This window comes from Sycon ciliatum, chromosome 6 (genome assembly GCF_964019385.1).
Source record: "Sycon ciliatum chromosome 6, ocSycCili1.1, whole genome shotgun sequence".
NCBI classification, from domain to species: Eukaryota; Metazoa; Porifera; class Calcarea; order Leucosolenida; family Sycettidae; genus Sycon; species Sycon ciliatum.
Genome location: NC_088648.1, coordinates 681356 through 706575, shown reverse-complemented (window position 1 = coordinate 706575; position 25220 = coordinate 681356). Strand labels below are relative to the sequence as shown.

Sequence of the window (25220 nt, the reverse complement as noted above, 5' to 3'; positions counted from 1 at the left end):
GATAGCCTCTCGCCTTTGCTCTTCCTCTTTCTCCGTCTTATCACAGGGATTGGGTGTGAAAGCACTTTGAACTACAGTGAAACAGCTGTCTAAGATGACCGCTGCTCAAGGGTCCTTCAAAGCGTGGTCTCTGTTGCCGGGTGGTCTCCGTATCCAGGGTCATGTGACTGGAAAATTGTGGAAATGCATGTACTAGTGCCAGTACATGTGGATGGAATATTGCAGCGACTATTCACACGGCGAACGAGTGATTTGTTAGCACGCCTACCACCTACGAATCACGGTTCTTACAAGTACATGTATATCACAATTTGGGCTTCGAAGCATAATATGAGGATTTTGCGAGCATAATGTGAGCATCCATGAAAGCATAATTCCATGATTTAGCGAGAGCATAAATCCGGCGGAGCCTGCTAAGCATGATTGTACGGATGCTGCTACAATCAAGGGAATACAGATTTATTTCGGGAGGATAGTCACATAAGTGTATGAGATGACCTACTGAAGCAGTATAGATGCATTGCACAGTCGTTACGTCATACTTACGCCATACTCTTTTAACATAGTACCAAGAGTACATAAACTATTACTCTTGATAGTAGATGTATCAGATTCATAGTTGCTGAAATCTTGGACGATGACGTAATGCTTGCTTTTTCTAGCAATTCAAGGCAAGGGATATGGCAGTACTTCGAGTATTGTTATTAACATGGATTGAGATTCAAATGACCAGCAGTAGAGTAAACGATTAGGGGTCACACTGACTCTACCTAGTGTCTTGAAGCTCAGAGATGAATCATGCTGTTGATTGTATGCATATCAGGTTCTTCTCTGCACAGAGTCTTTGGTTATCAACCAAGGGAGAGAGAAATGCAATACTTCTTCCTGGTCTCAACATCCGTGTGTGTATGTATGTGTGTGTATGTGTATGTGTGTGTGTGTGTGTGTGTGTGTGTGTGTGTGTGTGCGCGTGCGCGTGTACTAGCACACCGCGTTGGCGAATATGCTTGCTTCTTCGATTCGCTGCCTGAGATCGGCGAACATGGCCGGACCGTACAGGGGGTCGAGACGCGAGAAGGTACCTGAGTCGTTGCTAACGGAGCACAAGCCTCGCCCGTTGCAAGGCATCATGTCCGGGTGTATTCGGCAGTCGGGATTGTACCGCCCGAATAGTTCCACCCACGTTCGCACGTGACCAGCCGTCCAGTTGGTAGGATCTATACACGACACAGCACAGCAATTCCAACTAATACCAGTAAGGACATCGAGTTGGCCAGATCCTCTCTAGATTTTAACTCAGCGTTTGAAGAGTATTGGTGCGAAAGGCCTCCTCAATATTTCCAGTGGTTTCTGTACGCTAGTTTGCTAATGCAAGTGTCAAGTGTTGGCAAGAAGCGTGTGTTACTCGTTGGAACAACCAACTTCATGACTAATACCGCCGAAGTCGCAACTTCTAAGTTCGTATTGTTGTCCTTTATGCGGATGTGCGACTAGATGTTGGAGGTGACAGCGTTGTGAATAGCTACTGGCTCTCAACGTCTGTTTAGCACAACTCCAAGAGCGACTCTGACTCACGCTGCTGCCTGGGACTTCACGAGGTGTTTGTCGCGCTGGAAACAAAGCATCTCTGTAAGTTTGTATCCCTGGTGATGGTTTGGCCTGGAAAGCAGTATAAAAGTGGTTCTTTCCAGGCACAATCTTCCTCAGCCTACCCAAGCTCAACTGATGAGGGGTGAATTCCCCGAAACACTGTGTATTGAGCAGGGAGTGGTGCTTTCTTGCAGGTTTGCCGAGTGGAAGGTGCAACTTGCTCCTCGAGATTGCTCTGGATGGCGGTCGTGAGTCAGTCAAGCGTCGGCAAGAAGCTTGACTGTGTTTCTCTTTAGAACAACCAACTCTATTTTATTCATGTATTGTTCATCGGATGCTCAGCAGTGCAGCTGCACAAATACAAAGAGGCCGATGGGACCAACCAGTAAAAATAATAAATTAGGCCTATAGTAAATATTATGTGCGCTGCGTTGATTCTTACCTGGTGGCAGCATCCACATGGCTTCATCCCAGAGAGGTATTGGCCTGGCCACTGCTGCCTGTGCTGCCTGGAGAGTATGACCCGTTGGTGTGTGCTGCTGCGGGTTGCCCGGTGGTGAGCAGGTCTGTTCAGTAGGTGGCTGATGATGATGGTGATGTGGTGCCGAGTGGTGCTGTTTATGCTGATATATGGGAGATTCGGTGATCTGCTGTTGCTGCTGCTGCTGCTGCTGTTGCTGCTGCTGCTGCTTTTGCTGTTGCTGCTGCTGTTGCGTTTGTGGCTCCTGTTGCTGCTGACATTGCTGGTGTTGCTGTACAGGACATCCGGACGTGAGCGTGTCGTGCTGTAAACGCGATTGTTGCAGTAGTTGAGGTTGAGGTGTGTGTAGTTGCCGTGAATGTTGCGAGTGCTGATGATGCGAGGGCGGCGAGCGGATGCCTTGTTCACGCGAGCGCAGGTTCTGCGCCTGCACACCATGTTCTTGTTGATGTTGGGATACTGGGGATGGTGTTAGGCTGTCATGTTCTGGAAGTTGTGGGCTAGCAGCAGGCTGTCGCGGCTGCAGTCCCTGACCCAGCAGAGCTCCGTGTAACCACTGCAGTCCCGTCCTCTCTTGGACATGTTGCTCTTGCTGTTGAAGGTGCTGCTGCTGCTGGTGTGATTGCTGCTGCTGAAGCTGCTGCTGCTGTGGTTGCTGCTGCTGCTGGTGTGATTGCTGCTGCTGAAGCTGCTGCTGCTGTGGTTGCTGCTGCTGCTGGTGTGATTGCTGCTGCTGAAGCTGCTGCTGCTGTGGTTGCTGCTGCTGCTGGTGTGATTGCTGCTGCTGAAGCTGCTGCTGCTGTGGTTGCTGCTGCTGCTGGTGTGATTGCTGCTGCTGAGGCTGCTGCTGCTGTGGTTGCTGCTGCTGCTGACGTGATTGCTGCTGCTGAAGCTGCTGCTGCTGTGGTTGCTGCTGCTGCTGGTGTGATTGCTGCTGCTGAAGCTGCTGCTGCTGTGGTTGCTGCTGCTGGTGTGATTGCTGCTGCTGAAGCTGCTGCTGCTGTGGTTGCTGCTGCTTCTGATGGTGCTGATGTTGCTGGTGATGGTGCTGTTGTTGCTGCTGTGGTTGCTTCAGAGGTTGGTGCTGAAGATGAAGTGAAGGCAGTTTATCGGACATATCTTTCTTGCCTTGCACTGTTCCATGTTGTGGTTGTTCCTGTGGCGAAAGGACTTGCTCAAGATGTTGTGGTTGTTGTTGTGGAGTCTGAGGGTGCGGTTGAGGCTTCCTTTGCTGTTGTAGATGCAAATTCTCTGGCTTCTGCAGCTGCAAATGTGCCAATGGTGTCGCCTGCGTACGCTGAGGTTGCGGTGGCGGTGACTTGCTTTCCGCCTCCTCTTTAGACTGCTGCTGTTGAGTTTGTAGCTCACACAGGCTCTGGCGCCGCTGAGGATGAGGTTGTTGTTGTTGTTGTTGTTGTTGTTGTTTACGTCGCTGTTGTTTGTCTTGCTGATCTTGCTTCTGCTGCAGCTGATGGCGACGTTCGGAGTTGAGCCAGTGTGCTTGCATGGCTTGCTGTTGATTCCTGTGATATTTGCGTGCTTGCGTTTGTTCGAGATGACGCTGCATGTGTTGTCGGCGACGAGAGTCGCATCGCAGCTCCTCCTGCAGTCGCTGAAGACGTCGGTGTTCCTGGTCGCTGCAACTTTGCTGCTGCTGCTGCTTTTGTTTCTCTTTCTGCGGTTGGTGCTGAGCTTGCTTGGCATGCTGAGGTGTCTGCACCAGGCTGCTGGCAATGTCCATTTGGCTAGCATCATGGCCTCGCTGCTGCTGCTGCTGCTGCTGCTGCTGTTGAAGTCTCTGCATGGCTTGAATCAGTCGGATAATTTGAAGATGCTGTTCGCTGCGGGTGGATTCTAGCGACTCAATATGACCACGTGATTGCCTTGCCTTGTCCTCACCAAGTATGACGTCACCAGGCGCAGTTCTAGCTCGCCCTGCACAGTCATCAGGTCATAAATATAGGTTAACATCAGTCAACGGTGCGTTGAGCATCAGCAAGAGAAACACAAGTCTGACAAGAAATGTGCGCTGCTGAGGTTCACAGTAAAACACACACACACACATACATACACACACACACACGCACACACACACACACACACACACACACACACACACGCACACACACGCACACACACACACACACACACACACACGCACACACACACACACACACACACACACATACACACAAGTGTTCTCCTTATGCTATGGTGGTCATCAAAAAGGAATAATAAACATGTCTGTGTTATCCTTGACTGGCCACAATGGGGTTGAAGACCTCTCTATAATTCAGGCCTCCGTTATCATACATGTATTTCATTTCTTGCATTCTGTAACTTTCCCTCTTTTCCTTTTTCATAGTCTCGGTGACTTATTTTTCTTAACTTTCCCTTTCCTTGCTTCCCCGTTAGATCAATCACATGCGCTCTGGTACAAGTAGCTCTATCAAGCCGAAAATATCATGTTGCACTCTGTAGGCAGCCGTTGCCCTAGAAACAGTCGGAAATCCAGAAGGACTAACTCACAATCTAGGAGCACGCCATGCGACTGTTTTTGGGATTTAGACTGCATACTGTACTCGCGACAGCCTATAGTGACCCGACTGCCTACTGAGTCGAACATGTACGACTCGTACATGTAGATATACTCTGTTAGTGTCTCACATTATGTATATGTACCATCCAGGAGGTCCCCCTCCCCTCCAATAGGCTTAATCCCGCAATGAAGAGTATTCCGATTGTCTGTACAAGGCGACACGCTTTAAGGTTAAAACCCAGCGTTGAGCTTGGGCATGCTTTGGTTATGCCTTATAGTTATGTCAATATATAATTATGATGAAGCACTGTAATATGCATTGAACAACTCGATGATAACTTTCAAAACTGTTTACTCCGGGAGTTATGATCTGTCACTCACAATCACGTGAGGTATGGCACTCGTCTTGTGTACTTGTATGACATCACCATCACGTGATATCCAAATCAGCAGGACGCAGCATACATGTATGACTGAAACAGTCAGATTGTAAAGAGCAGGACTGCCAGGCTGGATGTTTCCTGAGGTTGGCTCCGATCAGGTCTCTGTATAGGGAGTGCCGTCTCTAGCCGGGCATGAACTAAGTCCATGTACAGTGTACAAGGCTCCACCTGCCAGCAGGAATACTGCTCGTGCCATTGACAGACGAGAAAGAAGACAGTGACGCTAGGTTGTTCTGAAGGCATTGCGACGCTTCGTCATAGGGGTTGAATTGCACACTACATGTACTATATGCGTTGAAACAACGCTTGTTGAGTATTTGCTCCCAAACTCCATCTTGAGAGGGAGTTTGTGGCTGAAAGAAAGTTATGATAGCCATCAATTGACTGATGACTGAGACGACAGCCATTATAAACTTTTCCTTCAATGCAGAGACGTAACTATGATGGTCTTGTGGTCGACCGTGCTGCTGTTGTTTGCACGAGTAGCTACTCTGGAAGGTACCCAGGCGCTGGCGGAGTGTCGAGCGGAGGGTGCAGACAATTGTGCTTGTCGCTACGATGGTGGCGGAGGTCTGGTCAACATACGATCGCTCAATCAACCTAAATCTCCCATTGTCGTGCGAGCGGCAGAAGTCGGACAGAACGTCACTGTCACGCTCAACCCCTGTACTGGTATTAACGTGGGACCGGCCACATCCCCATGTCGTAATGTTACTGTCTGCGTGGAGCACAACGGCGTATACATGGACTTTGGACGGCCGGAACTGGGCAGGTTCGAGGAGAGCTCCGGAGAACTAGCCCTTATCTACCAGAGCGGCGCGGGTAACACCGTCATTTTGCTGATATGCGATGAATCACAGCGTCACACGCCTCACGTCACTGTAAGCCCAGGACTGTTCCCATTGATACTTGGGTTGGAACTTCGCAGTGTCTGCGCATGCCCAGGTGGATGTCTTAATCCGCCGATAAGTTGTGATCGAGTTGATGACTGCAGTTGTCGACTTAGCGATGGCTCCGGAACTCTGTCGCTACATAACCTAGACAACCCGTTTGCACCGCTGAGTGCAAAGGCAGTTGATCATTGGAATACATCGTACACATATTACTACAACCCCTGCTCGCCATTCAGCCTACCTGCACCAGTTCAGAACTGTACGAATGTGGCTGCTTGTCAGACTATTCCCCAGAACAGCGAGGACTTCAACATCGGAGTACATAGCAACGTTACATATCGAGTGAGCACAGTGGATTCACAGAGCGTGGTGCTTCACTATATACATGGTAATGACGGAAGGAATTCGTACGTACAGCTGATCTGCAATGCAGCGCAGGAATCGCCCGTTTTCACCTTTATCAAAGAGGACCCGTTTCGCACGTATCACTTTATACTGGAGAGCAGAGACTGCTGCACCACGCGAAGCAATGTAGAGCGAGACATTGCTAAATTATCGCGTCTGTAAGAGTTGGATTACACGCACATAGCCACGCTCTACTTCAGGAAAGCAATATTTGTACTTCGGAAGTTTTTTTCCAGTTTTCCAATGATGGCAAAATTCTTTATTTAGGGGGTTGTCAAAAGGCTCTTTTACGGGCGAACAACACGCAATTGACAATTGACAACTGATGGCAAAATAGGTGTTTTGCACGATAGATGTTCTCAGCACTATTTGTAGTATTTTGAATACAATACCAGTAGACAATGGAGCGTTTTCTCATTTTTCTCATCTTCCGATTTATCGAATATTGCCGTGCTCATGCGTACGGACGCAGATCAATATCATGTCTCATAGATGTACATGTACATGTATGTACACGTCAGTGACGTCACTTTAAAAGTATACAAACCAAAGTAAAGTACTGTAATACAGTGTACAGTAAAACCTGGTTTAAACGACCACCCGACGGTGCAAGGAAAGGCGGTCGTTAAAGCCAGGTGGTCTTTAGAACCAGGTCCCACAGTGTCTGTGTGGAACTGTCCCTGCATGGACAAACGGTCGCTAAAACGAGAGGTCGCTTACACCAGGTTTTACTGTATTGCAATTGAATCATTTTCTCGGTTTTCATTGTTCAGCGCTCGCTGTGCACAGTGCATATGGTAATACGGATAGTGCAACTATTTGAATTACTGGGGAAAGGTGTTGGGAGAAAGCAAGGGAGGGAGAGAAGTGGAGAGCTGTGTCTGTACACAGTTTACATGTATGTGTGAAGGTATTAGTGCGACATAGAACCCTGAATGCAGAGTAGCTGATTGCTTGATTGCTCTGGGCGCTTGTAGACCCTGCTTTTCAGACACATGTTGGTCTACCAGTAAATAGCCAAAACCGTGCGTGGTAGATCTACATGACAGAGCCAAGGACACATAGCGATGGGCAGAGGTCGGCCATATTGGGTTGGTAGCATGTAGTCCACTTAGTGACTAGTATGCCTTACTACGCAATCATCGGGCAACATAAAAAGTTAAAAACCAGTGCCTTACCAGGGCTTGTAATGATTCGAAAAAAAATCATTTTTGGTGATGTGGAAAGGTCTCTTGTACGGGCACAGCAAATGTGCTTACAACGTGACACACTATCTCAAAACAAAACAAAAATGATCAAAACGCCAACTTAATGCCAATAATCTGAGGAAAGACTCAATCTTGTGTTGCAATAACGGGAACTGAAACCCAACACAAATCTAAAAGGTTATAATGGTTACAAATCCGCTGGTCACACCTCTAGCCATCCCCAGCATGAGGATAATAGTGAATCGGATCCTTGTCCATTACGCGGTACAATGTTCACAGACGGCGCGTCAATTTAGCAATGTCTCGCTCTACATTGCCCTGTCGGGTGGTGCAGCAATCTCTGCTCTCCAGAGTAAAGTGATACGTGCGAAACGGATCCTCTTTGATGAAGGTGAAAACGGGCGATTCCTGCGCTGCATTGCAGATCAGCTGTACGTACGAATTCCTTCCGTCATTACCATGTATATAGTGAAGCACCACGCTCTGTGAATCCACTGTGCTCACTCGATATGTAACGTTGCTATGTACTCCGATGTTGAAGTCCTCGCTGTTCTGGGGAATAGTCTGACAAGCAGCCACATTCGTACAGTTCTGAACTGGTGCAGGTAGGCTGAATGGCGAGCAGGGGTTGTAGTAATATGTGTACGATGTATTCCAATGATCAACTGCCTTTGCACTCAGCGGTGCAAACGGGTTGTCTAGGTTATGTAGCGACAGAGTTCCGGAGCCATCGCTAAGTCGACAACTGCAGTCGTCAACCCGATCACAACTTATCGGCGGATTAAGACATCCACCTGGGCATGCGCAGACACTGCGAAGTTCCATAGCAAGTATCAACGGGAATTCCTCGGCTAGCAGAGTCACCTTTGGTGTGTGTCGTTGTGACTCATCGCACACCAACTCAATAATAGTCGCGGCAGATTCATCAGCAGGTTGGTAGGCGAGAGACAGTCTTCCGGAAATATCCGCGAAACCGCTTTTGCTCGGGACCCCAAAGTCCCTGTATATACCGTCCAACTCTACACAGACTGTAACATTACGACATGGTGACGTCACTGGACCTACATCGATCCCCGTGCAGGGGTTGAACGTGACGGTAATGTTCGGTGTGCCCCCTCGTACGATGATGGGAGATTTAGGTTGATTGAGCGATCGTATGTTGACCAGACCTCCACCACCATCGTAGCGACACGCACAATTGTCTGCACCTTCCGCTCGACATTCCGCCAGCGCCTCTACATGTACATGTACTCCATTCAAAGCCGCTACAAACAGCAGCAGCACAGCGGACCACATGATCATCATTTTTACTGTCTCCTAGGGTTCCCAGTAAAAAGGCAACGCCTGTTGGGACTCCCCTAGTAAAATAATAAAATCTACTACTACTACTACTACTCTTTGAAGTTCCTCCGCTGAAAAGAGAAGTTTATGATTTACCACGTCTCATCCAATGCCAATCGGCTATTGCTTGCAGTGATGGATTCCTTCTCGATGCGTAGGTGGCTAGAAGCGCTCGATTACCATTGCTCCGAACTCTCGTCCATTCAACTTACTTTCTAGCCTGGAAGGACAGCTGGTAAGACCAGAGTCACTGATACATGTGCTCGCACTACTGTCGTGATGCATGTGCTCGCACTACTGTCGTGTGTCGTACTGATTCAAACCCACCTCGTAGCAGTAGATACATGTACATGTGTATCTACTGCTACACACACACACACACACACACACACACACACACACACACACACACACACACACACACACACACACAACACACACACACACACACACACACACACACACACACACACACACACACACACACACACACACACACACACACTCTCTCTCTCTCTCTCTCTCTGAATTCTACTGCTAGACGTTGGGTTTGCAGACTATGAGGCTGCACTGTGCGACCATGGGTCAACGCGTGCACTGAGCCAATTGCTACGTTTCACGTGATTAATACTTGTGACAGGCCCGTGGAGATAATATTTATAACAATCACGTGAGTGTGTCTGGAGTGATGCCACAGTTTCAGGGTGAGGCATCCTGTAGATTCGGAATTCAATGGGGCAATGTGGGTCGCATCCAACATTGTTGATTTGTCTTTATATCACTCACGTTCTCATGACATGAGGGCTAGGTAAGAACCCCATCACCGGTGTACCGGGCCAAAAGACACCAAGTTCAAGGCTCATGATTAAAAACTATTCAAACAGCTGCACTATCCGTACCATATGCACTGTGTACATTGCTGCTCGATGAAATTCAGAAAAATTAATAATTCAACTATTTACACTAAAACATTAAGTTGTGCCCTGTACGTAGATCTACCAGTGAACATCAAACAGTACTGGCCAAAGAAATCCAACCTCATAAATAAAATAGCGCCGGGGCGCTACCCAGCCCCAACACTAGGCATATGCGGATAATGCCGGCAGAAAAATTGGCAGAATTCGATACTTTTTCTGGTAAGTTTCATGCATGTTTAATAACTTTATTAGGATAACCTATCAAGGGGTTCACCGCATTGAATGGTTGTGGTATGACAAAGCAAAGAGGCCATAAGGTTTGTATGGTTCGGCCAATTTCACTGCTTTTCGAGCAGAATCTGCCACCTTTTCGAGCATTATCCGCCAATGCCTGCCCAGCACTCCACATACTGCATTACTGGTCTGTACTGCGCACCCTAACGCAGCGCTACTTTATTCATGAGGTTGAATGTCTTTGGCCGGAGTCCAGACCGCGTACTATACTACTACTAGTAATTCAAGAAATTTTAGGTGCTCCAAATTTTAGGTATGAGAGAAAAAGGGCAGGTTAGGTGAACAGAAATTTTAGGCACAGAGAAGCAGTCCCCTGTTGGATTATGCGTGTTAGTGTTTGTTCGGTTATTGATTTAGGCATGAAACAGGTGCACCGAAAGTACCGAAAATACACCGAAAGTTTACGAATTACAGTATTAACTCCCACAATCGGATTCCATTGATAGGCACTCTGCTATGACTAGTATGAGTAGTGAGTACTTCGAAGTATGAGTATGACGTAATGCTCGGCACTGCACTGACGATTATTGTGTGACGTTTTTTGGCAAGGAAGCCTCAATGATTTTTCCGCAGGGTTCATTGAATGAACTCCAGTACTCTTGGAGCAGGGTTGGAGTTGTGTCGGACGTGAATGAAGCACGATCGATGTGTGGAGGCTGAAATTAGACTTGTGTGATTCGTGCAACGCGCCACTTTACTCTTCAAATTATGTCGCTCGTTGCGTGGGTATCTATAGTCGCTGTACTAGCGTCCGCCGTGATCGGAGACGTGCTTGCCCGGCGGGGCTGTAAGAAAGTGGATGATTGCTCGTGTCTTGACGAAGAAACCGGTAAAATCGTCAGCCTGCACTCGCTGGCCAACACCAACAACACTGCAGCACTGGTGTACAGAGACCTCGGTCAGAACTATGACTACCACTACAATCCGTGCGTGGCGTTCACACTAGCAGCCGGTACACAGTGCGAAGACGTGGCTATCTGCCAGGTTGATCACGGAATTGTGAACAGCACTCGCTACTATGGCCTGGCAAATCAGAGCACAGCGCTGTTCCTGGACACTGCGGACAACGGACTAGTGCTGCAGTATCAAGGACACCCGTTTGAAATCGTCATGCCAAGAACATCCAGCATCAATCTAGTCTGCAATCCTGAAGCAACAACGCCTGAGTTCGTATTCAATCGTGAGATACGCCGAGGCGAGTACATGTTCAATTTGACGAGTGCGTGTGCATGCCCAGGTGCATGTTTGCAGTCTTCAACATGTGTACCGGACTCAGAGGATAAGTGTTCGTGTCGACTCAGCGATGGTGAGTCGGTGAACATACGCAGCTTGGATCAACCCGATGCCCCGCTGAGGGCCGTCCAAGGTGATCTATCCGTCACTCTTAATCCATGCTCTGGATTCAACACAACGACAACGGCATGCCGTGATGTCACCGTCTGTCTACAGCACCTTGACGACCATCAGGACTTCGGTGTGGCCAGTACAGCCGAGTACGGTATCCAAGGCAACAGTGTGGTGTTGACCTATCACAGTTCGGATGGCAAACGGCACACAAACATCAAGCTTGTGTGCGACCCAGAGCAGAGGCACAATCCACGCCTGACATTCGGCCAGCCAGTCACCGACACGGAGCTGAACGTGGAGTTGCACTCGGTGTGTGCGTGTGCTAACGGCTGCCTGAATCCCAAGACCACCTGCCATCGCGTTGATGACTGTTCATGTCGTCTTGACAACAATCGAGGGACTCTATCTCTACACAGTCTTGACAACCCGTTTGCACCCATCACGTATCGAAACACAAACTCTGGACTCACGAGTTCTTACTACTATAACCCGTGCACAAACTTCACCCCAGCGCAACTGAATGAAAACTGTCAAGATATCGCCGTGTGCAGGACGCTGGTACCACCTGGTGTAGACTTCTCTCTGGGAGTTCAGACGAACGTCACATACCGTGTGAGTACCTTTGACCCAGACAGTGTTACGCTCGTCTACCAGGGCGGAACGGAAGGCAGAGAGAGCTACGTCAGGATGCAGTGCAACGTCACACTAGAAGCGCCGGTGCTGCTGTTCGACGGCCTGGACCCATCCTTGCACGCTTTCCACTTCACGCTGCATAGCAGGGATGCCTGCCTCAAGCCAAGCAGATGACATCATGGTCGCTCATAATGACGTCATGGTCACCCGAAATGATTTCATGGTCGCTCAAAATGATGTCATGATCACTCACAAGGATTCTCTAGTTGCACATGAAGCGTGGGAGCATCGCGCTACAAGACGGAGTGTTATAGCATTATGATAATACCAGATACAGTTTAAAGTTAATGTTTCCATGGATAAGGGTAAAGTTTCCACGTCGATTCAGCTTGTCCTATTAATTAATTGCGATTATATTATCATATTAGCATACTATGCTAAACTGATACAAGGGCATTAGAGCACGACCGTACATGTACACATACATGTACGGTATGTTTAGCAGAACAACAGGGCTCGCAGGGCTCACAGGGCTCACAGGGCTCCATCAGGACACGAACAACATTATATGTTCAACAGAACAACAGAACATTCTCTATCTTTAATTTCAACTGTACATACCGTTAAGAAAAATGAGTAAGGAACTACAAGTTATGGTATAATGTGCACTAACACCACCACTCAGCACCAGCTACTAAACAATCAGCTCATGCGATAACATTCCAAAAATCTGACTGACGGTACTGACGTCCTACAACTAACTGGCTGTCAGCGCTAGCACATCTTGGATGCGCACTCCAACAGCCTTCCAACTTGAGAGGTTCTAAGTTTCTGATGAAAGCGTACACACTTTTTCTAGCGTTACTAGGATTCTCCACAGACTCTTACGGCGAGGGTGCTCTGGGTCTCATTTTTTAAAAGTTTCGGAACCTTTTTGCGACAAAAAGGTCGCAGTTTCTTAGGACTTGACGGTCTCCTCTCTGAGTGAGGAGAAGGGCGAGTTGAAATCGCTCCTCACAGACAGTATGTTCACATCAGACTCAGAGAGGTTGTGCGCGTTGGAATATCTCAGCTCATGCCAGTCTGCAGTTCAAGATGTGCGAGTGCGGTTTACAACATCTCGGAACATTAGTAAAATCAAGAGTACATAACCCCCGGGGTATACAACATTAATACTTATCACTCACTAGAAAGTACGAACGGTACAGAAGAGATCAAGGTTCTAGCGCATGAAATTATGGCTTTAAAATAGAAAGGGCACCCTGCTGTGTAGCCACATGATAAAATACGTATTGCTGTTTTGAATCTTACACACATCTGCTGAAAATTGACTCAGACAGGGAGTCAAAGCCTACCTGAGTTTATTGGAGGAGAAACGCACACCAACGCGATGGGGATACTAACCACCTTCGGAGCAACCACGGTAAAAACGTGTTTCGTCCCTAGGTCCTTTCTACTGCCTGGGAACGAGCTACACGACTTGTAAAACCATGCACCAGTACTAGTAGTAGTTGAATGCTGGTCGTCTGCAGGGCCACCTTGACAAGCATTGACACAACCTGACTGGGGAAATGTCGTACAGCTACTCCGCACGGCTATTGCGCTTTGACTGTGTCTGCTCAGGGAATTTCACATCCTCTGGCGCTCTACGCACGTCACATTCCAATCAGCTGCCAGTAGTCAACTTGACAACTAATCTCCAAGATGGAATATCCAGAGACTAATGTTATGGACGGCGCTCTAAACCTTAAAAGAAAAGTAACAGTTCCCCACCATGACGAAGGACTGGCTGGAAGGTTCGCAAATGACATGGGCACGAACAGGGGGAGTGAACACGTTTCCTCTGTTCAGAGTTCCTCACTGGAATGCCATGTCGCCAATTTAAAAGTATCAACCTTCATTCCGTGATCTCTTATACTAGCTATTATAGCTATCTTCCAAGCGCAACTGCATGCTAATAGCGGGGGAGCAATGGGAAAGAGACTGATCTTCTAGATCTACCCAGGACACGTGCGACGCATTGCACAGCTAAGACTAGGTGACAGCGATGTAAACTATTCTTTGCGCAATTTCAAGGAATCATAATCATTCTAACATGCGAATTGCGTAAACACTCGACTAGCTGGCGGGAGAGGTGATATCCTGTGACGCCTTACCTTCCATAGTGAGTGATGTTCTCTTGCAGTTCAATCCGTCTGGTCGTGCCAGTGGCTTGGAGGTGGTCTGGAGGTGGTCTGCTCCACGCACTAACCTATACTGTAGTATTGCTAGTCTTGTTTTCAACTTCTCACTTTTCTTGACCTTTACTTCAGCAGCCAGTGTTTGCTAATAGACTGCTTGCCAACGAAAGTTCAGAGTTTTAGCTCACAACGACACGATGGTTCACCCTTTACCACTTTCAACTCTGCTCCACCGCCTCACAGCTGAGAGCTGTCTCAAACAAATTGTTTGGAGTAAACGAATAACCCCGCGCTGTCTTTGTAACATGAAACGCTTCACAATCCCAGATGGTTGCAGTAATGGGTGTAGGTCTCATGTCATTAAAAAACAATCTGGAATATTTTCCACATCACGAGTATGGCCAGGATGACATTTGCAGCTGTGGCAAAAGCGAGTTGAGAATTCCCCTTTCTTCTGGTTGCATATTTGCCCGATGGTCTAGGAATGTCCACAATTTGTCCGGCGACCTTTGCACGCCACTCTACAGAAAGGGAATTTCTGTGGCATTCACTACACGCTGCTTGTACGGGTAATCTGTGCTCTCGCTGCGAATCGTTGTGTATGTGCTCCTCCGTATATACGTACATTATTGTCACTCGTATACATGTACATGGATCATACCACTAAGGCGCTAACAGAATAATTATAGTGACGGGGTAGATTGTGCACGATGTGGAACTGACCATGCTGGTATTGTACATGTAAAGTATTTGATACGGAATGCCAGCCCAGTCAGTCTCACTGCCTCAGCCCCCCATTCATCGCTCTGGGTGGCATCGATCGAGTTTGGTAGTTAACTTGTTGCCTGGCAACATTGTGCCCCAGGAATTTAGGCATGCCATGCTTAGCGCTATGCCTAGCGCCTCGCAACAGAGTCTCACAGAGTGCACGAGTGTATGGAAGTGTATTATTAGGCATACAGTCGCTGTATTTGGCATGATGGCTGATAGGACTCATCAATTCATGGGGGCAGTGCTTGTACAGCAAGCATCACAGCAGTGCACATCAGTCATCGCCACTGTATGCTATACCGCTACTGCTATACACATACATGTACATTAACAAATTACTTACTTACTTACTTACTACGCCGTGTACATGTGTAGTTGGACACTGCACACTTCGTAGAGCAGGGTCGTAGCACTCAAAGCTAGTCTGCTGATTGTCGACCGGTCAGTGCATAGACAAAGATGGCGGAGATGGCTGTGATCCATGATAAGTTCGATAATAGGTGATGCAGCAAAGGTGAAGGGTGCATTTCAACAAGAACGTGCACTTCATACGGGTCTACGTCGTGGGCCAAACACATCGACTTGCACTTCACAGTTGAAACCCTCAACACAGCCAGTACTATGTACATGTAACATAGACAATAGCGTGTAGAGCTAGAGCCGAAAGGTGTCCAACATACATCTACGCGCTGTATTCAAGGAAGCTCTTGAGGGATTTGAAGAGATGTCGAGCCCTTTTCAAGTGACCGCGCTGTAAGTACGTACGTGTATGATAGTCTTGATGATGTGCATGATCTCATCATGATCTCATCAGGATCTGATTGATTTTTGTTTTGCTTTTGCGATGATGTACATGTAGCTTGATTGTATACATTTAGGGCTTTCAGTATAGCCGTTCACACTACGGTATGGGCTCAAGTAACGGTTTTATCGGACGTGGCTTCATTGGAGCTTGCACACCTTGCTAGCACAGTACATGTACTTCAAGTATGTACAATCAGTCATGTGACAATCAGTCATGTATGTCAACTTTTAAAAGCATCTCAGAATTTTGCATGCATGATGTCTGCATGTTATCTAGCTCTTGGTTCTCAGTGTCCGAGCCACGGCTGGATGGTATTATGATTGTTGTGCTATCGCCAGTGCCAGCCCCTTTATTGATTTGGTTTGGTCATCCCTGTGCCATTCTTATCAATATTGCCTTTGTGCTAACCCAAACAATAAAGTGGCTAGGTCACGGTAAAAGCAGTAAAGTGATTAGGGCACGGTAAAAGCAGTAAAGTGATTAGGGCACGGTAAAAGCAGTAAAGTGGTACGCCAGCAAACGGGGGTTTAGCCGCTTTCGGCAGCAGCTGTCCTTCCTTTCTGTTCAGAAATGATCATGGCAGAATATGTGGCAGGTGCATCGGTGGGGCACTTGGTGTAGCATGAGTCAGCAAGTCTGGAGGGCACCTCAAAAAACCCTACATGGATAGTAGAAGGGAGCGGGTGCGGGGTGAACTGGGGGTAGGCAGTTACAATGACTATCAATATGTACATGTACATTGATAGTCATACACTGTACATGCATGCTGCACTGGTACTATGCAGTCACGTGACGCTGCCTACATGTACATGGGGTGGTCAGCAACGAGTTGGGCTTCAGCTGTAGCTTATAACTAACTTTGTGTGTTGCTGAATTTTATTTAACGTCCCAGCACAAACAGGCGATAACGCCCTTCTTTGATACATGTGAGCAAGTCGGCACAATAATTCAGAAATGGGGAAAGGGAGGAAGGGGCAATACAGGAACAAATTTGGTGCATTGCCGAAATTCCAACACAAAATGAATACAGGCGGACAAAGCTTACAAATCACGGAGCATTCACTTTTGATTTGAAGGTGATACAGTAGTGCATTCACGTGTACATGTATGAACACATACTTCATGAACAGTGTTATCCGTCCCTTTTCTCTCTACGAATTGTGCACGTGGTCTTCAAGTACAAAACACGAACAGTGTGCTTTCTCTACAGTAGTACAGCCTTGACTCAACTACTTTTTTCTTTTTTTTAACTCCATTCAGTGACACTACTGGCATGTATTCACCCCCGACTGCCTCTCAACATCCGCTTTGAAATGTCAGTCGTGTCGAATGCGACACTTCAGCACTGACCTTGTCATAGTCCCCCATTGGGACTGCCCAAAGTATGGCTTGAAGTTGAACACCTCAGAGAGACATGTAGCTACGAGACTCATTGCCACATTGGTTGGTATTTCAGGCACACCTTCAGGCTACACACCCATAGATACCATTTCGGTATTACTGTTCACATGCACAGCTCGAAAACAAGGATGAAAACAGATCATGCTTACTGCTTAGACTAGGACAAACGTGATAACTACTGAGCAGGGGCTGCACCGAGACGGAGAGGAATGTTGTTAGCTCTGGCCCCTCTGGCAAGGTTTGGCCACCACTCCTCTGTGTCGCGATGGTGGAGTGTCAATGATGCCATGCAGCAGGTGCGCTACGCACCACACGCTACTCTACAGCCTGTACTACAGTAGTCAGCAGGGTCCGTACGAACTGTAGCCTGTAGCCTAGTGTAGGATCTAGGAGGGGATTTTAATTTTTTTTTAATATTTTTTAGGGCTTTGTTATGTCATCGTATGTATTTGTGCAGGCGTTGTGGCCGGATTCCTGAAAAAAAAAAAGAAAAAAGGAGGGGATCTGATCATCGTGGCTCCACTGTCTGATGAACACCGGCACAGGTGACGTCAAGAGCAAGCCAACCCTGTGGTCCGTTGACGGGCTTCAGCGTAACTCTTTAAAAGGCAGGTAGGATGGGTGTGAGTTGAACCCTTCACAAGAACTCTGAACATGTGAACTCACTGTCAATCAACTGCTCCAGCTCCCATGCTGTTAGGTGCATGCCAGTTTGGAATTGAACAAAAGCTGTAAATTTATTGTGTTGTTACTCTGGAGCTTGACGGGTATTAGGCCAACCATCAGACAACAAGAAAAATGACCAAGGAACTACACGCTGCGTTATAATGTCCACAAACACAACCAGTATAATACTCGACAATCAGCTCATGCGAAACATGCAATGTTATCGCATGGACATTATAGCGTAACGGGCAGTTCATTGGTCCTTTTTCTCCCTATAAATCCTTGGTTCTCCATCCGAGTCTAGCATCAAACAACAATCATCAATGCTACTAAAAGGGTGTGAATAATCGAGGACAATACAACCATGAAATGGTGGTGAAGCAGGGTATCTTTTCCCGTCAGAATAATTGGCAACATGGAGCCCCTCACACGTCTAACGAAGTGCGCTATCCGCGGCTTCTTCGGTCTGCCACCGTGGTCGCGCACGAGCCCGATCTTTGAACAGCTCCGCCTCACCACCCTGGAGGGCATGTTTAACATTAAGCTCCTCATCTTTGTCCGTCGTTGTCTGTTCTCTCGAGCTAGCTCCCTCTTCACCAGCTTCTTCGTGAGAGTTACTGGTGACCGCACTCGGGGAGCAGCACATCACCTCGTTCGAGTACCATTTTGGCCCGGACCTGCGGGTCGAGCGACCATGCAGTTCATCGGCGCAGTCCTGTGGAACCAGCTCCCGCCTGATCTCCGTTCAGAGCCCAGCCACCTTCAGTTCTGTGCCCTGCTAAAAGCGCATCATGGCTCCGTTTAAATGCTTTTCGGCTAGTGTGTTTCTGTGGTATAGCGGACTGAAGAATAGTAAACGTGTTTTGCAATAATATGTATGAAGCTATTTTGTATATAGTATGTTCCCATTCCGTTTTTGCTTTGGTGTAGCCCTGAGGTTGATTGCTTATTTATTTCTACCCTTCCTCTCTCCATACTTCTGTCCCCCCCCCCTCTCTCTCATTCCTTCTGTCGTCCACATGTATCAAAGGAGGCGAAATCGCCTGTTTGTGGTGCGACGTTAAATAAACTTCTACAACAACAACAACAACAATAACCACTATACCCGTCGTTTCCCCATCATCATTGTTCCTGATGATGTTCCAAGATCGAAAGTCGGGATAATCAAACCATGACTGGTAGTTTTGAAAAATGAAAATGACCACTCGACTGCGAGAATATGCACAAGCATGTGCACTGTGAGGATACGCACATGCAAAATGCACTAGTGCCAGTAGTGCCAGTAGTGGGGTGGACGTAGCGCATCACTTGACATGATTAGCATTTTACCGTTCACGCTATTTTCGACGGTCGGCCTGTACCGTTTTTTTGTGTGTGTGGACATGGCATTTTACCGTTCACGCGCTAGATCCAACGGTACTCGTACCCAACACCCAAAATACCGTCGGGTTGGTACCGTTTCGACGATAGAAAGGTCTTTTTAGCGGGAGAACGAAACGGTAAGATTCCAACTAGGGTTACGTCACAAGTCGATCGCTGCATCAGGAGTCAGGACTCAGAAGCCGAACTGCTAACCGTGTCTCGAAAACACACAAAAAAAACAGTAGACTCGCCCTCTACACGCCGACCGTCGAAAATAGCGTGAACGGTAAAATGCTTACCATGTCTTCTGTACGTGTGCAAACAATACCCAGGGTTCGCCAGTACGTTCTCCCCCGTTTAACCCGACACGCCTATTCATCAATCACAATAGATTACCAGCACAATGCACTGATTTCGACACAAATCGCATCCACATTGCACAGTACTGGAGTTCCAACAATGCCCTCCCCCCCCCCCCCCCCTTCAAGCCCATTCATGGAGATCACTTGAGATCCGAGATTCATCCTACTGGATATGCTACTGTTCTATGGCTTTGAAGTACTAGTATACACAGTACATTGTAATAGTTGTTGTATATGGGCACATCGTTATACTGCTGTGCAAGATATTGGTTTGTGCCTGTGGGCAACAGCAGAGCATTACCGGATTACTCTGGACCTCGTAACGCTATCACTGGTCCGTAGATCTGCTCTTGGTGAGGAGAGTGTAACCAACAACATTGTCGAGGGAAAGCACTTGACCATGGCCTAGTTCGTCGTAGATGGTTTCAACTTTGAATGCTGTTCCCACCGCTCTGTAGTAGCCTCAATCACTTGCTTCGTGGCAGGTTGAAGTGCCAAAACACAGGACGCATAAGGCACTCCTTCAGAACTCGAAAACTCCATTGCAGCGTGCCTTTTGCACTTGAAACCCCTCCCCTCCCCCCGCCATTCCAAACCCTCGACCAAACGCTCTCCGCGGGATTGGGCAAGATGAAGGTACATGTTCTCAAGTGACATGCATTTACGGCATTTGAGGGAAAGAGCTTGACCGGATTGTGTGTACTAGTACACGTTTCTTAGTCTCTGTTACTATAACTGCTGACTCTACATTGTGTAGCTTGGTATCATCAGCAGTACCAAAACATATTTAATTTCACCCCAGAGTATTACATGTACATTTACATGTACATACCCAGTCTTGATAAGCTACTGCAGTAACACTAACAGAGTTGAGCTGGTCCTCTCACCTCTGTTCACATGGAGCTACATACCATAAAGGACAGAGCTTTCCATGGCCAAGCTTTAACGGGTGTGATTGTACACAACTGTACTCTAGTGGGCTGGTGCGCTACATCTACATCTACATGTACTGGTACATGTACTGGTAGCTGTATACACAGCAAGGCCTACCTTGATACTCCATAGTTGGTGCAGATGCTACTTGCGGATTCAGGAGCTGCTGTTGCTGGTGATCCTGCACAGTATCCTGGAGTTGCTGCTGTTGATTATGATGATGCAGGTCGTGGTGCTGCTGGAGGTGACAATAATGTACATGTAGAAGGTAAAGGATATAATAAGGACAATCAAAACATGCACGCACGCACACAAGAAAAAAAACGTTCAACCTGAATTTATTCGAACATTGGACGCCACCAGGGAGTCGTCAAATACTTGACGACTCCCTGGACACCACTGGTGTAGAAATACCCGGTAGAGAAATTCACCCACGAACCCTTTCCGCTAGATTCGTCAATGACAGGGTTCCTTCCACCATACTACAGTGTGGTAGATCGTGCTGTAGTGGCCCTGATGAGCGCTTAGTAACACTTCCTCGTAACAAACTTTCGTTACCTTGTATTTGTTGCACACGTACATGTGTGGTGATTTAGTATTTTACTTGGGCATTCCCTACAGGCCCTAAGGATTTCTTACAGGGTGAGCAGGACATGCGGTACTCTCATGGTGAAATGTATTACTTTTAGAGCGGAGAGATTCCTGGAGTGCTCAGATTACTATGGTGCAGTATGCTCAATCTGTGGACAGCATGCTGTTTCGTTCTTTGTGGACTCATCAGCTCGGCACAGAGGAAATGAGGCCGAACCTGATAGCAATGAAAAATGAAAATTTCCAAAGCCCAGTATCGTATGGCCATGATGCGAATACATGTGTGCATATATTCGCATGCCCTGCCAACTGTTAACAAGATGTGTTGTTCATACAAGCCCCCCCCCTTTTCAAAGATGTGGAATTGCGAGTTGATCTTCATGCATGTGCACTGTATACAGCCTCTTTTACGGGCAAAATAAACACAATCAATAATTTGAGTGTACGTGTTTAATCCCACCATGACCATACCGGATTAGCCGTTTGACGAAAATCAGGTCTGCTGATACCAGTACGAGCACCATGGCCTGATGAAAATGCGGAGGAGCTTGGAGACGGAGTGGTTATGTTTCGACTCAGATCGCAAGCAAGGCTGCTGGTCATCTGCGACGGCGTGGTTGTGTTTCGACTCAGATCGCAAGCAAGGCTGCTGGTCATCTGCGACGGAGTGGCTATGTTTCGACTCAGGTCGCAAGCAAGGCTGCTGGTCATCTGAGAGGAGCTGCGTTGTAAAGCCAGGCGAAGTCTTCGTAGTTCCTCCTCCGTGGGCTGAGCAGAGGTTTGCGTGTCATCTCTACTAAGCAGGGATCCGGAGTTGCAGGAGTGGAATGCTGGATTGGATCCTGCAGCATCAGATAGATACGGCGAGTCTGTAATGCTGGGATTCGTCTGGCTTTGCAGAGACTGCGTCGTTGAGGTAGTATGAGATGCCTCGAACCCAGCCGGAGGTATTGGCTGATGGTGCAGCAGTGAAATTGGATTTGGGCGAGGACAAGTGTCGGCAGTTGTTGCCACTCCTACCTTTGGCGTCTGCCCCAGCAAATTCCAACTAGGATCAATGTTGGTCAGAGCACCATCGCCATCCCAGTTTGCCTGAAACATCGTCTTCCGAGATTGTTCCAGTGATCTAACGTCCCGAAGAAAAGGAACTAATTTCGGGAGGAGATCTGGGCATCGGCAGTTCCATTTCTGCTAAAGTGGTTGCCTCATTTTGGCGGTGGCTTGTTATATGTGTTTTCATTTCTCCAGGCAGGAGACTGTGGGTGGCGCTATAAATGGTTAGTGTGGGACATAGCGAGACGACGGCAATACCAAAGCAAACCGTAAAAAATGTTCGCTTCGATCAACTTGAAGGCATGGAGGTCCTGCCGTATGTTCGCGAGGACCGTCTAAAAGCTTCTCCCCTTGTTATCGCTACAAGCATTTTGGGACTGGCAGACCCGACGTCACTCTTAGACTGACTACCCACCCTCACCGTGTCCGCTGTCTTGTTATGTCTTAGTCTAGTAGAGAGAGAAAAAAAAACTCCCTTTGCTGAGTCTACATGTACGAGGCTGGACGTGCTTCAAGCTTCTCTCTCTGTAGGCTGTCCGCCCTGTCCCTAAAGGTCCCCTGAGCTTGTGCTCTCTGTCATCGCTGAGCAGGTACATGTACATGTACATGTATGCCTGCATGGGAGAGCGTTGCATGGCTACAGTGTGTTGATGTCAGGCTGCATAATGCCGCTTCGAGCCTTTCGACATCTACAAACCATTGCAAACAGACAGCACGAATAGTACAAACAGACACCGTACAAACAGATAACGTTGGCAATAGCCTGGAAGGTTAGCAGGCTGTTGACACATTGTCAATAGCATACGTGGCTAATGTCACATTATTGTTGTCAACTACCATTGGAACGCTTTCTCGCTGCACGATTAGCAAGCACAGAATGGTTAGCGGTAGCAGTATACCGTTGAATTGAGCACAGTAGACGAGTGTTCAAGAAAATGGGATCGGAGGCAGACAAGCAGTGCACCAAGAGAACAGTAAAGGGTGTATGTGGACAAGTACTATCCTGCGATGGAACGTGAAAATGGATTGCCCCACATCGCCTACGAGCCTGGATGTCAGCTGTCTCATACGTCATCTACATGTACATTCCTCTTTCTTCGAATATTTTCTGCTCTATGAAAGGACGTGTTCGCGTTGGATTCACCTACATCACTATCAGTCATTCATTCACTCTTTGAGTCTTTATGCAGTGATACTCGACAGTCTACTTCAACTATTGACACCTGGCCGGCCCCAGGCAGGTAGGGGGGAAATTTGGAACCACGTTACGTGAGAGACGTGCATTTGTGCCCTCGTGTCTACTAGTACTAGATGGTTCATTTGCAATGCACGTATATTAATATGAGGTAGCAAACACGTTAGTTGCTCATGCAAGTGCATGACATTATACGTTCACAAAGCAACCCTACCACGCCCCACGGCTCAGTTGTATAACCACTGGAAGGCACCGCGGATGTTGCATGTCCACCCGGATATCAACACCAGGGCCTAGGCTAGGGGAGTACATTACACTATCCACGTACAATGTACATGTACCTGCACCTGCATCCTAACCAAAGCAATTCTCAGGAAAACCGTTGTCATCAAAACGTGTGAGTGTGAGTCAGGTAAATAGAGTGCGTGAATGGACGTGGTGCTTTCGGGAGCAGAACTCCTTCGTTCCCGGTGCTGCTGCCTTGGCGCTGTTTTGGCCTCTAGGGTGAGGAGTGGTGTCTATCTCACAGACGAAGAATTGCAATGGCGAGTTCAAGGTCCCGGCTCACAATGTCGTATTGTGATCGACATAAGACTTCTATAGGCTGAATCGTATACTATTACTTATTTTAGTCTAGTCGACGCTGTGCGGTGCACAATTCACTAACGCCTCTTCGTAGCGAAGCTAACGTTCCCCTACATGTAGACAAATTGAACGAATTCCATATTGGCCAGCGGAGATTTTTAAACAATGTTCATTCGTGTACAAGTATTCGGATGAATACTAGTGACAGCAAAGGTGGCTATGTTCACAAGCATTGCACTTGACAGTGTTTGGCTGGCTGGTTGGTTGGTTGGTTTTTATTTCACTTCGCACATTCAAACGGGATGACGACCCAATTACATGACGGCGAAGGCTTAGCCTAGAAGTGGCTATGGAAGAACATAGTAAAAGCTATGGAAGCACATAGTATGTGTTTAGGATATCAATCTTCCTGTTGATGGTATGATGTTGTTACTGTAGAACAGTGTGACGTCAAGGCCAGCACACGTGATGTCTTGCTTGAGCATTATATGGGATGAATTCCAGCATTGCTTGTCTCACATCCTTTGCGTCTCAAAATCTTTCCCCAGGCTGGGCCGGTCTTACCCAACGTACCGGTGCAGTACTGGCTTGTAAATGGGGTCACGTGTGCTCACGTATACATGACTGTATACCCATGTACGTATGTTACAGTGACAGACTCGGCTCAGTACCAATCACAGATTGCGTTTCTAAGCCGTTGGGTTTACAATTCGTGAATTCCATTTGCCCGTGTATTATGAGAAGAGAGGCTTTTGGAAAACTATGCGTACCTGTTGGCGCTGTACATACATCATGCATCTGTATTTTGTGGACTACACATTTTCTCACCTTCTGTTCCAGTGTCGTCATGACTGTCAGCATGCCATACTCGTGGCAGGGGACCACAGTACGAGTACGCACTAGCGAAATCCGACCGCGGTTAATCGGAACACTGCCGGCCAGTCTGCAGCTTAGCACAACTTCACAAGCTGAGGAAGCAACTACAGTAGTTAGTTCTCAGAACAATTCAGGGATTGGGGAGAACTGGGCACCTCTAAGGTGATTCTCCAGCTACTATCTCGAATCAAAACTGCGCAGGGGAGAGAAGGATTGCTAGCTAACCCCCAGGCTCATTAGCCACATGACGCATCGCACCTTTACTAACCGACACATCGCTAGCAAACGGCGGAGGAGCACAGAACACTGGTCTTGCGGTGCTGAGGAAAAAACTCACGAACTTCACTAG

General features: G+C 47.6%; 1 protein-coding gene across 4 annotated transcripts; it reads right to left on the bottom strand.

The window, feature by feature from the left end:
* Window positions 1-278: 278 nt before the first annotated feature.
* LOC135819100 (putative uncharacterized protein DDB_G0271606) lies at window positions 279-25220 on the bottom strand. Of its 4 annotated transcripts, XM_065332249.1 has the most exons (5): window positions 21808-22409; window positions 21634-21753; window positions 20689-20809; window positions 2033-4006; window positions 279-1217 (listed from the first exon to the last, which is right to left on the bottom strand). In XM_065332249.1, the coding sequence occupies exons 1-5, from the start codon at window positions 22261-22263 to the stop codon at window positions 982-984; spliced, it is 2907 nt and encodes a 968-aa protein (XP_065188321.1). In that variant the 5' UTR covers window positions 22264-22409; the 3' UTR covers window positions 279-981. The 4 variants fall into 4 exon arrangements, with proteins under 4 accessions (XP_065188321.1, XP_065188323.1, XP_065188324.1 ...); XM_065332251.1 differs by lacking the exons at window positions 21634-21753; window positions 21808-22409 and adding an exon at window positions 24824-25220; XM_065332252.1 differs by lacking the exons at window positions 21634-21753; window positions 21808-22409 and adding an exon at window positions 24824-25220 and having other exon boundaries at window positions 20689-20806.